This window comes from Egretta garzetta, unplaced genomic scaffold, assembly GCF_000687185.1.
Source record: "Egretta garzetta isolate BGI_Z169 unplaced genomic scaffold, ASM68718v1 scaffold292, whole genome shotgun sequence".
NCBI classification, from domain to species: Eukaryota; Metazoa; Chordata; class Aves; order Pelecaniformes; family Ardeidae; genus Egretta; species Egretta garzetta.
In genome coordinates, this window is record NW_009258789.1 from 1999084 (window position 1) to 2011679 (window position 12596).

General features: G+C 41.8%; 2 protein-coding genes across 3 annotated transcripts in view; one reads left to right on the forward strand and one right to left on the reverse strand.

The window, feature by feature from the left end:
• GDE1 (glycerophosphodiester phosphodiesterase 1) overlaps window positions 1-6952 on the forward strand; it is a 9795-nt gene extending 2843 nt beyond the window's left edge. Inside the window, exons 2-6 of one of the 2 annotated variants that reach the window (XM_035889217.1) lie at window positions 2183-2358; window positions 3657-3762; window positions 4535-4627; window positions 5233-5444; window positions 5850-6952. In XM_035889217.1, coding sequence (XP_035745110.1) covers window positions 2252-2358; window positions 3657-3762; window positions 4535-4627; window positions 5233-5444; window positions 5850-5997 — 666 coding nt within the window. In that variant the 5' untranslated portion in view covers window positions 2183-2251 and the 3' untranslated portion in view covers window positions 5998-6952. Of the gene's footprint in view, window positions 1-1869; window positions 2359-3656; window positions 3763-4534; window positions 4628-5232; window positions 5445-5849 lie in introns of those variants that run through there. The other variant, XM_035889218.1, reaches the window with a different exon arrangement.
• Window positions 6953-8615: 1663 nt separating this feature from the next.
• Window positions 8616-12596, reverse strand: part of TMC5 (transmembrane channel like 5) — a 27434-nt gene continuing 23453 nt past the window's right edge. The window contains 5 exon segments of the mRNA XM_035889216.1: window positions 8616-9094; window positions 9660-9705; window positions 10009-10098; window positions 11230-11322; window positions 11664-11742. Coding sequence (XP_035745109.1) covers window positions 8979-9094; window positions 9660-9705; window positions 10009-10098; window positions 11230-11322; window positions 11664-11742 — 424 coding nt within the window. The 3' untranslated portion in view covers window positions 8616-8978.

Here is a 12596-nt window from a genome sequence, read left to right on the forward strand (position 1 = left end):
GGCTAGGTACAACGTTAGAGGCGTAAGGCAAAGCCAAGAGCTCTGGAGGGAGAGCGAGGCTCGGGCAGCCTGGCTGCCCGTAGGTCTGGTGGGCAAGAGACTGAAACCGGTGGGCAGTAACGCAGGCCCGCGGGTTGTGTCTGATGATCTGCCTCTTCAGCAGGCACCGAGCCCTCGTCACCCTGAATAACCCCAGCTTCTCCCGACTTGCCACAGGAAGATGAATGGCTTGTCAGGCCTTCACCCTCCAGCAGGTTCAGAGCAGTTAGGTCAGATCTGAGTCTTGTGGGACCTGTGTTATATCCTTGCTGCTGATGGGTATTTTAGCAGTGTAGCAATAATGAAATACTGTATTTTCAGCAGGCACCGAGCCCTCGTCACCCTGAATAACCCCAGCTTCTCCCGACTTGCCACAGGAAGATGAATGGCTTGTCAGGCCTTCACCCTCCAGCAGGTTCAGAGCAGTTAGGTCAGATCTGAGTCTTGTGGGACCTGTGTTATATCCTTGCTGCTGATGGGTATTTTAGCAGTGTAGCAATAATGAAATACTGTATTTTGCTGTTGCCACAGACTATAGAGAGCAGACAGTAACTTTGTAACAGATCATTTGCTTTGTAAGCCTTGAAGGTCTGTAATAAGAATCCACAGGTATGGGAAAATCTGTGTACAGCCCTGCCATGAAGATTACTGCTGCCTTATCTGCAAGGTATCGTGGTGCAGCCAGGGTTCAAAATCTGTTTCTGAGAATCATTTGAAATTGTGATTAGTAGTCTGAAATGTAGTGTATTTGTGATGATGAGATGTTGCTGCTCTGATGGCTTCTTACCCTTGGGCAAGGCAGGGCCCTTCATTCTGATAAATTCTGAAGCTGCACAACAGAGATCCTTACTTGGCAGATATTGCTAGAGTAACCTCTACTGCATACCTGGCACTTGCCTTTCTGGTGCATTTCTCAGGAGGACACGTGGCCTTCAGATCAATTAATTTTGCTTGCAGTTCACTCGGGTGCTTTTCTGAGGAGTTCCTGGGAAAAAGCCAGGGCAGGAGCAGGATGTATGAAATGTTCTAAGGCAGCCCAGCTGCTTATTGCTATCTGATATGGGGATTCCTCAGACAGGAACAGGAATTTGCCCACATACATCTACTTTAGCACAAGCATGGTAAGCGGTGCTTCTGGGAAGTTTTGTGTCTACTGTGTATGGTGGATCAACTGCACTGCACATGAATGGCAAACCTGACTCTTAAAGGAAACGTTGCCCCTGTGTTCCATAAAAAAAGGGATGGTCACTTTTTCTTGTGCAAGCAAAGACTTTATGTTCCAATGGCCTGCTCAGTTTCTGGCTTATAATTGTTAATCAATAAATTATCTAAACTGTAAGCATTTGCCACAAAAATGATCCGGGGGCTGGAGCAGCTCTCCTATGAGGACAGGCTGAGGGAGTTGGGCTTGTTCAGCCTGGAGAAGAGAAGGCTGCAGGGAGACCTGATTGCGGCCTTTCAGTACCTAAAGGGGGCCTATAGGAAAGAGGGGGAAAATCTTTTTAGTAGGGCCAGCTGTGACAAGACAAGGGGTAATGGTTTTAAACTGAAGCAGGGTAGGTTTAGACTAGATATAAGGAAGAAGTTCTTTACAATGAGGGTGGTGAAACACTGGAACAGGTTGCCCAGAGAGGTGGTGGAGGCCCCATCCCTGGAAACATTCAAGACCAGGTTGGACGGGGCTCTGAGCAGCCTGATCTAGTTAGCGGTGTCCCTGCTCCTGCAGGGGGGTTGGACTAGATGACCTCTAGGGGTCCCTTCCAACCCAAAACATTCTATGATTCTATGAAAAGAGAGTAACATAACTTAAGGACTCGGGAGTTATTGGACCAGAAGGAGAGAGCAGGATTCTTTCGTGCATTTTTATGCTGAAACATTCCCAATCCCAAGATCGAGACATTATTACTATGGTTTTAATGGTAAAATCAATTATATGCTTTCAGTTGATCTACGAATGCTTCTTACAATAACTTGGGTAAAACCTACTTTGTTCTGCAGATCAAGCTTACTGAAAAGAATGTTAATAGTTTATGACTTTTTTTACCACAATACGAACTAATTATAGCTGTGCCTATATTAAATCTATAAAGCTGTCACTTCGGTTGTGTATGTGGTTGGTTTTGGTTTTTTTTTTTTTTTTAAGGCAGCCAGAAATGGAGCAACTGGTGTTGAGCTGGATCTTGAATTTACTGCAGATGGTGTTCCCATTCTAATGCATGATGAAACAGTAGAAAGGACGACTGATGGGTCTGGAAGATTGTGTGATTTGACTTTTGATGAAATTAGGAGGCTTAATCCATCTGCAAAACATAGGCTATGGTAAATGAACTATTGCTATTCTGAAACCACTGACTGAACAGTGAAGAAAAAGTTCTCGATAAACAAAATTAGTGATTTGATCTATCACTGATGAAAATTTTTGTAAATTTAAAACTTAGTTCCATATGTTACTTCTCATTTGATTTTAGAAGTGTATGAGACTATCATCTCCTTACTCATCCTTGCAACAGGAACAGTGAAGGAGAGTCAAGATAATTGGCTTTCAAAAACAAAATCCACAGGCATTTGATGTGAAACAGGTTAATCACTACATAAGCTGCCCCTAAATTAACTGCAGGACACTACAGATACTGGGAGTTTCACTACATGTCAAAATTGGCTTGAATAATTACTTCTAAAACTAATTTTATTCACATGTATTTTATGACTGATTGTGTCTTGGGGATTCTAAACATCAGGATTATACTGTTGAAAAGGAGCTAGACAGATTCCTGGGTAGCCTCAGGTAGGAGCTGTGACCCCAGTGGCTGATTAGGTCCTTTCCAGTGGTATGCAGGGGAAAATATTTTTATGCATTGTTAAAAATTTTGATAACAATGTAACTTCTACAATATTGTAAGTGAATCCATTTTGGAGGAAGAACTTTTAGCATGTGCTCCTGAGACACTGCGTTAGGGATTTCCAGACTCTTGTAAAGTACCACCTGTGAGTGTGGTACAAGTAGCATCTTCCCTGTCTGTTACTGGAGAGGTGACCACCTGAACCACACAGCGAGATCTTTCTTCCACGTAGGCAGTTACCGCTGATCAGCTGTTGTTCACTGTCACCTTATCAGGAATAATTTATTGATGGGTGATGCTGCTTCTCTTGCATCCTCAGCTTGTTTTGCTAATTCTGCCAGGCTCTGCGTTTCTGGCTCAGGGTTAGGGAGCGCAGTTGGAGCAGGCTGAAGTGGGTGGTCAGCAGTTGGGACTGAACGCTTATTTGTGGTAGCTGAGGAAGGAGGTGAAGAAGTGAGGTTAGTGTTTCACTGTGGGACACGGGGTCAGTTAGCATCAGATTAGACCTTGAATTAGGAAGGATATCATTGTCTAGTGGGATTCTGGGGGAGAAGAAGATGAGCATGTATGCCTCTACGTGTGCAGCTTTTTACTGGGTGAGAGAGCCACCCCTGCCATTGCTAGTGGTGCTTGATCCCACTTCTAATACTGGTGCATCAGCAAACTACATTTAGGAATCCCTAGGAAACAGCTCTGCGTAGTTGGGGAGGTGCGTGCTACGTGTGTGCACATGTGTATTTTGACTGCATTCCAGTGAGGCGTTCTCTGTTTCTACAGGAGCAAATTCCAAGGTGAAAAGGTACCAACTCTGAGAGAAGCTGTTGTGGAGTCTATGCATCACAATCTTATAATCTACTTTGATGTCAAAGGCCATGCAAATCAGGTACCACTTACTGTACTAAGACACCTTCCTTCGCCCTTTCTTTGGGTTTCTAACCTGCTTTTTTGTTGGTCTCAAACTGCTATGTGTGGTGCAGTCCCTTCTCTAATACGGGTAAGACTGGGTATGCTATTTGTGTCATCCAAAGTTGGGCTGTCAAAGCAAAGACAATATGTTCCCTCATCCCATTCCATTGTCCTGGAAAGCTGCAACTTAAAATCAGCATGAGACCTGTGTGAGTGTTGAGTTCAGCTGACAGCATGATCAGGAAACAAAGCAAAGTGAATTCCCTGCCTGTGCTGAGGGGAGCCAGTATCTCCTCTTCAGCCTTGAACTAAGGATCCTGCTTATCTATAATTTGCATTACTGATGGGAGATACAGGTGATCAATCATTAACATTTTATGCAAATTAGAATATTTTTTTCTTTAGCATAGCAAAATATAGAAATAAATTCATTATCCCCTTGAACTGAACCCTAGGTAGTACTTCAGAATTTTATCCACGATATATTCAAGAGTATTTCAAACACAGAGAATGCTACTCATTGATGTAAACTGAATCATGAAAAGGACTTCCGCATGAAACAAAATGTAATTTCTGTGCTAATGGTATAAACAAGATGCTGTTTTTCTTCTTCCCCCTTTCCATTTCAATCTTGTTACACACAACAGGAAAGTATTTTTAAAGGGGATTATTCTAAAATCACTTTGCAGTATAAAGTAAATATAAGCTTATGTATAAAGATAACATCTATGTGTATTTCTAATTGGCAGGCAGTTGATGCCCTAAAACAACTCTACCTGGAATTTCCGCGTTTGTATAACAACAGCGTAGTCTGCTCCTTCATGCCAGATGTTGTTTATAAGGTGATGTTTCCTAAAAGTTTATTTTGGATTTTTTTAGTTCTGTTTGGGAATTTGAGTAAGATATACAACTCCCAGTTCCAGATTACTTTTGGGTTGTTAAAATTGCCAAGACTTTTTAATGAAAATTAAGCATAACTTGTAAGTCTCCTGCATAATCTTACTAGATCACTTGGTGCTCATTAGATGCACGTATGAATCTATAGCAATACCCTCCATTCTGAAAGCTATGTAGAAAAAAGTTCATCACTCTTAATGTTGGCACATGGCCAAGCATCTGTGTGCAAGTTCTCTGTTAAATAAACTTCATATCTTGTTGTAAATTTAGACTATTCTTAAAAATGTTTCCTAATTCGCACTGCCAGGTCCATTTACTATGTATTATATTCCATTGCCTGACTGTTATGCAATTTTTTTAACAAGTATGTTTTAAAGAAAAAACAGTAAAGTATCATAAACAGCTTTCTAAAAGAGTTACAAAAGGATCTGGGAGGAAGGAGGAGGAGGATTCTGGTAGAGCTGCGAATGCAAGCTAGCACTTTGTGTCTTAACCTCTCTCGTTTTATGCTGCTTTTGTTTGAATTAGTCTTTTCTCCTTGATCTTTCAGATGAGACGAGCTGACACAAATGTTGTAACAGCACTAACACACAGGCCTTGGCAGCTGAGTCATTTTGGGGATGGGACACCCCGTTTCAATTCCTCCTGGAAACATTATTCGTATATGATGATGGATGTCATTCTAGATTGGAGCCTGCACAGTTTCTTGTGGCGATTGTGTGGCGTCTCAGCTTTCCTCATACAGAAAAATTTTGTTTCTCAGTAAGTGTTAAAGCTTGCTAACATACCAGGAGGCAATACCATTCTCTTAGTATATAAGGGTAGAGCTAACATGGTATATGTTTATCAATATGTTCCATTTAGTGTTCTGTAAGGTTGTTTAGATAGCATGCAGTGGAGAAACTATTTAATTAATTTAAGCCTCTGTCTTTTCAATCTGTATTTTTATCTTACGGTAGATCCTAAGTTTAATCTCAAAGGGGAAGAAAACTGTTGCTTTTGCCTGTGTGCAGTAATAAAACACAAAAAGATGACATTGCAAAAGATGACACACTATCATTCTTGATGTGATACTGATGTAAGACTAAAACTCAGTTGTAGCCTCAGCGCCGTCTGCCTTAAATGTGGTAGTGTCAGCCTTCCTTACGGTGCCTTTGTTCCTTGCAGGGAGTATGTGAGGCACTGGTCTTCAAAAGGAATTCAAGTGGTTGCCTGGACAGTGAACACCTTTGCAGAAAAAAGCTACTATGAAAGTGTCCTTGAATCCAGCTACATCACTGACAGCCTGGTGGAGGACTGTGATCCTCATTACTAGGCCTGTGCTTTTTAGACACTCGCCAGCCTAAGTACACGGTCTTACTCGGGCAGGTCTGAATTCACCGTTGAGAGGATATCCACCGGTGCAGATGGGACAGCTAACAACAGTTCTGGGAAGAGGAAGAGCAGTGCTTTAATTCCACTGTACGGCCAGATCTTGAATGCAGAAACTCCTCTGTTGCAACACTGGACAAAGCCGAGGTACGGCCACTCGTAGTCTGAGGAGACTGCACCGTAACATGAAAGGATTGGTTTGACAAGCTAAGTGGGTAATACGCTGTATGTGCAGGTTGCTTTATAATTCTTAGACTGCTCCTTTGCTTTGTTTAAATCTTGGTTATAAAGTCATATTGGCAACTTTTGGTGGCAAAATTTAAAAACATACTTTGATTTTGGTAATTTTAAACAGTCTGTTCTGTGACTGTATAACAACTTGAGGTTGATTTATGGCATCTTAAACATCTACATTACTGTTCTCAGAACCTGAAAATAATGGTGCCAAATAGAGAGTGAGTAGATTTCCTTCCTACTGCATGGCAAGATAGCTGCACTGCATCTTGACAAGGAAAAGAAAGCCAACTTTCCACGTTCAATGTGAAGACTGAGAATTAATGAATAAAACTTGAATATCTTTTTACCTCCCAGCCTTTTTAAAGGAACCAAGTGGGGATAGAAGATTGTCCTCTTATGCTACAGCACATGAATGTATTTATTTTCAAAAGAAAGCTATATATTGAGTGTTGGTAGTGGTAGAACAAATAGAGTTTAAATGTCTTTTTACTTTGCTTATTGTTTGCATGATTGAAGGGCACTGGCAAGGGTATGTGGGAAACTGTAATCCAGATTTAACTTGAAATCAAAAGAGTCTGCGGTTATAATAAACAAGCATCTGATAGCTCCTGAGTAGGGTATTCTTTATCAGCTGTGCAGCAGTAGCTTGATGTAAAATGTCCAAATTAACGCAGGTTGCTTGCATTTCTTTTCTGACAAGTAAAACAAGGTGTTGTCATCACAGCTACCATCAGTGTGCTGTGAACAATTTTGGCTCTGCTCTGGAAGGAGCTGGCAGTTAGAGAAGACCATCAATGATTAGCAAGAGCAGGAAACTTCTCTGGACCCAGCCCTAACGTAAACTAGACCCCCTCTTCTTAATGGCCAATACATGGAATTACTAAGTTTAATAATTTAATTTCAGAAGAATGTGATACTAATTTCAACAGGAACAAGGAACTCAAACATTTAACTGATTGGTTACCTGCTGCGGGTAATTCAGATGTAATCTCTCAAGATACCATAGGCTGCACATGTAGCAAAGTCTATGTTTAACTAGAAAGCATAACTGTGTTTTAGTAAGGTGGCTCCTTGTGCTACTTCAGTGTTATTGAATTCATTGTCCCCTTGCTGGTCCTTGCTGTGTTTCAGCTGAGGTGCTGCACTGTACACTGGTGACTGTGCTATGATGCTCTAGAGGATGCAGCAATGGAACAGCAGATTGCAGGGCGTGGTGGTGCAGTGGGGTACACTGCTTTGGACAGAAACCTTTGTAATACGCCTCATGGCTAGAATTAGTTCTCATACACAGAGCCAAGTGAGATTTAAAAAAAAAAATTATATAAAAAGAGGCAAAAGGTAATAAAAAAAAGAATTGGGGATCAGTAGAAATTGTCCCAATTAAAGTTAAGTCCAAATGTCTGAATTAGCGGTAGATTAATGCTACCTTCTGCAAGGGGTGATAGATTTTTTGCTTGTAAACTGCACAAAGAAACACAGGAATAAGGGGTGGTTTTTCCTGTCAGGATTGAGAGAGCCTCTTTAGTTCATGTCACTCATCCACCCTGCACTGCAGAACCAACAATCCCCATCTTCTGGTGCCCACCCTTATAGCATGTGCACGTTAGCCCTCGGACAGTTTCTGTCCAGCCCTTTCATGAGTGCTGTAGCCTCTTCCTTCACTGCTGTCTTCTACAGGCACACCCCAAGTGGCTATTGAAGAGCAAACGACCCTTCATGGCAACTAGCCCTTGCTCCAAAGGCCCATTCTTTTTGTCGCTGCTTGAGTTGCTGGCACTATTAAGTCACCATCCTCTTTTTCTGGGTTGTCTTTAACCTAAATTATGAGCACGAGGAAAAGTTGTGCCTCCTTCCTAAGGCATTTTTATGTCCAAAGCAACAACAGAGGCATAAACCAGGTTGTAGTATAAAATGGGCTAAAAAAAAAAAAAGTTATCATAGCAAAGTTGTGGCTCTGAATAAAAAGAAGCTGCATTGAGTGTTGCAAAGTCACATCTGATAAAAGCCCCCTCAACTGCATTACTTCCACTCTATCCTTTACCGGGAAAAGACGTGTCGTAAACTTTCTGTTAACAAGTAGTGGATTTACACAGATGAGAATTTTGATAACTAGTCACTCCTAAAGAGTTCTGATAACTTTTGACATCAAAGCTGGTTTTGAGTGACTCTAATAAGCCATAAAAACGGCTCGGAAAAGTGAAAATGGAATAGAAGCTTAACCTGGTTCACACAAGTTACTTTGTAGCCATGACAATGTCTCGGTTGTTAAAAACAGCTGCACTTTAAGTTCCTTCTGTTTTTATTTGACTAATACTTGACTTTTGGTTTAGATCAGATAAAAATATTTTTAGACCAAAGCTTTTATTAACAATTAAGCAGAAGTTTCCTTATATTTAGTTAACAAGTGACCAGCTGTATCGAGGTAAAGGGCCAGTCCTGGGGCAAGGCTGAGGATCACCAGAATACCACTGCTACAGAACCAACATGCAGGGTATTCCCTACCACAGTAATAAACTGCAGTTGGGATGCATTTTGCAATCTCTTCTATTTTTTTTTCCTTAATTTAGGGCTTAAAAAAAAAAAAAGAAGATTGAATGGTTCTTTTAGTCATTAGTGCAAATGAGCATCACTTTCTGCAGAACATCAGTCAGTGACTTCACGTTCGTTATCGATTCTGCCTGCTTACGGTCAAAAGTCATTGTAGTCATCTTCGTCTTCCCACTGAGCTGCTTCTCTAGCACGCAGGGCGAGCAACACCGCCTCAGAGAGGCCGGGCCTGCTGCTGGGCTCAGGTGTCTCCGAACCTGTTTTTCACAAAGGAAGTAAGGTAACTGCGGTGTCGGTATAACCACCCCACTCAAAAGCCCTCTGCTATTTAAGTGTCTCCTCTGCCAAGTACTTGGGATGAAGTTACATGTTTGTGTAAATCAGGAATGGCTCAAGCTACCATGCAAGTTTCCATAGCTTTTTTACTCCCGACATGCCATGTCCCACATCATTAATAACCTCTTCCGAGATTCACACCAAGGTGTGAAGTATATCTCCACCGTGATGTAATAGTCTTGCTGGCGGCTGCTCCCTTAAGACAAAATAGCTCATTTACCCACAGAAACGAAACTCTCTGGTGTACAGAAGCTTGTGATCAGCCTTCAGAAGTCACCACCACCACCGCAACAAGCTACCAATAAGCACGTCCTATAGAAAACGCTTCCCCCCAAACCCGGACTTTTTGTTTTCTCTTTATACAAGGTGCTAAAATTCTGTTTCTCTTACATCAAGCTGTTACATGCTGCATCTGTACCATACCCAACGCTTTTACTGAGCTGAGCTGCTAAGAGTTGCTTTCTGTGTTTAGTGTTTGTCACTTACCTAGGGGGAAGCCAGTCTCCCTCACGATCCCAGCAGAATAGGGATGCTGAAAACAAAATTCACAAGCAGATTTAGGTCGATGTTTCCCTCGTGTGCCTGTTATCTTGTATTTAAAAAGATACCAGTTACTGGTGACAAAACCATAGTCTCCAGAACTTAAGCAGGTCTGCGAGTAAGACTATTCCAACAGCTATTCTGTACTTTTTCGTATCTGTTCAAATCAATCTTTAAAATTATTTCTATACATACAGGACATCATCTTTGTTCAACATATGCCCATTGTCTGCATCATGCCCTAGGTTCTATATAGGGAAATCTAGGGGAGACTGCCTTCTTTTGACCATCTCACCTCATTGCAGGATACATTTTGATTTCTTTCTGGGTAGCCTGGCACTTGCTGGGCAGGTTGCCTGGATGAGTGGTATGAAGAGGAGCTTCTCTGAAAGACAGAATATTTGGCATTAGCACTACTGTGGCTTCCAGTCAGGACTTATGGCCAGCACTACTCATACCCAAGGCTACATTACCCTTGTCTTAGGGAGATGGCTTTTCTACTGGATCCACAATGAGATTATTCTGGCATCTCCTTTTGAAATCCAGCCTTAGCAACTACAAGAACACCCACCTTTGGTAGGCTCTCAAACATGCCTCACGGGGGGCCCAGCTGCGACCCTGGACACAGCCACAATGCCGTCTGGTTTTGAAAAGCCCCAGCACACAGAAAATGCCCATTCACTTTAACCTCCCCTCTTCTCAGTCAGTTATTATAGTTATTTTATGTGTATATATATATAAATAGGTTTTTATTTTTATTATCACATATGTATTTACATTTATCAATATAGATTATCAATATTCATTTATAATTCTTGATATTATCACATTAGTGATGGCCAGTCATACAGGGGGATTTGTTTTCCTTCACCAGTGCGTAAGTCAAAGAGTTTTCACTCAACCCAAATACAAAGACTGCACAGCACCTACGTGTGCACGTTTTAACACTAATTTGATGGCTCAGCAAGCAGGACTGACTTGAAAAATAAAGTCAAGTTTAAGAGGTTAGATGTGTGGGATTTAAAATGGGGTTAGGTGAAAGCACCCAGTTTTACCTCAGCTGAGAAGATTGGACACAGGGCGGGGGGGGTGGGGGGCGTGTGCAAACCATAAACTCCAAAGGAAATCCAGAGTCAGGGGAGGAAGGCAGCCTCCTTCTTAGTCTAGGCAAGGTTCAAGTGTGGCCAAACACTGCACACCGAGATTAGGAATGTTTTCTTGCAGTTTCATAATCGTAAATAATGTCTAGTGAGGGTAAGGACTTTTCTATATCCTTCCCAGGTTAAATTCCAGTCTGGGACAAATTGTTAGGGAACTTCCGGAGTTCCGCTAGGGAACTTCTTTTGCTGTCAACAAGCAATCTGTAAATGCTGTTAGCTAGCAATCAATCAACTTACATGAAGTTTTAAATACAGACATATCCCCAAACGGCAGCCCATTTGCAAGGCTAGAGGAGCCCCGTGAATTCCTACCAACCACGTAATTGAAACAGTAGTATCTGAACTATCAAACTGACCTGCTGGCCTTGTCCTCCTGGCGCAGATGGGTTTCGTTTTGCCCTTTGCAGTGCCCGTAGTTTTTCAAGTAAAAATATTTTATCTTTTCCTTCCTATGGTCAAGACATATTTGATCATTAGCTGGAATGGACAAATCATTCTTGAGAGGCTCGAGGCCTGTGAGGAACCATTGACCAAAATAATCATTAAGGTTCCTTTTATTCTAAAATAATATGTCTACAGAGGGAGCTGCAGCAGCACAGCTTGAAATAAAACCGTTTTGCAACAACTCTATTCGTGAGTTAAGTTTCCCTGCAATTCCCATGGAGGAGGGCTCCCACCCTCCCTTGCACTGTCATAGGAAAAGCAGATTATAGCTTCACAATAGCAGGATGGGACAATCAACAAGGAAGCCAATTTTTAAAAACAAGATAAAGCTGAAAGTCAAACTTACATTAACAATTTGCTTACGTAAGAGTGTGGTCATGGTCTTTCTTCCTTCTGTTATTTGCCAGTAAAGGTAAGTAATAATTCTAAACAACAACAACAAAGAGTCCAACATATGAGCAGTCATACCCACCAGTATTTCCTCCTAGTCATTGCCTGAACAGAAAGTTATCTTGTTTATTTTATCCATTAAAAGACATATATACACATATCTATGCACACATACACACACACAAAACCAAATGCATGTATACAGTTACACAAGGAATGGCAAACACATGAAATTGCTTAAGACATTCTTTTGGAAAAGACCCAATGATTTATGGACTTGTATTCTGGATGAGAGGTACAATTAAAGTCAGTCAACACTACAAGATGCATTTCAGATAACAAATAGGAACCTAACACTCTTCTCCAACTTTGCGTCATTTGCTTAGAGCCATGCCTGGATCTTAACTCACAACACTGAACACTTACTGCTTCCAGGCCAGTCCTGCTCCCACTGGAACGGGTGGGATCTTCTTTTATGAGAACAGATTTGGGCTCCTCAGTGTGCATAGCCCATGTTAGAAATATCAAGCAGCACAGCTACAACATCAAACCCTACCAGCGGGCACACAGCTTAATATGCACATACTGGTTTTGCCAAAATAATTTACTTCAGCCCAGGGGACAGTATGTGAATTTACCTGAGATTAGCTAGAAGTGGACTGCAACCTCCTCACTAGCACCCCCGGAAATGGCGCGCTCCCTTTAATATGCTGCTCGTGCACTACCGCCCCCTGCCAGGGCTGCGTCCCTGAGGCAGTTCAGCCATTCGTTACATGGCATCACCTCCTCTCATGGCTCCACTGGTGAGGAATGGTCAGAAAAGACAAAGCAACCATCTGCCCAACTTCTGCTTTTTATGTAACTCAGGGTCATAGTATACATCTGGCCT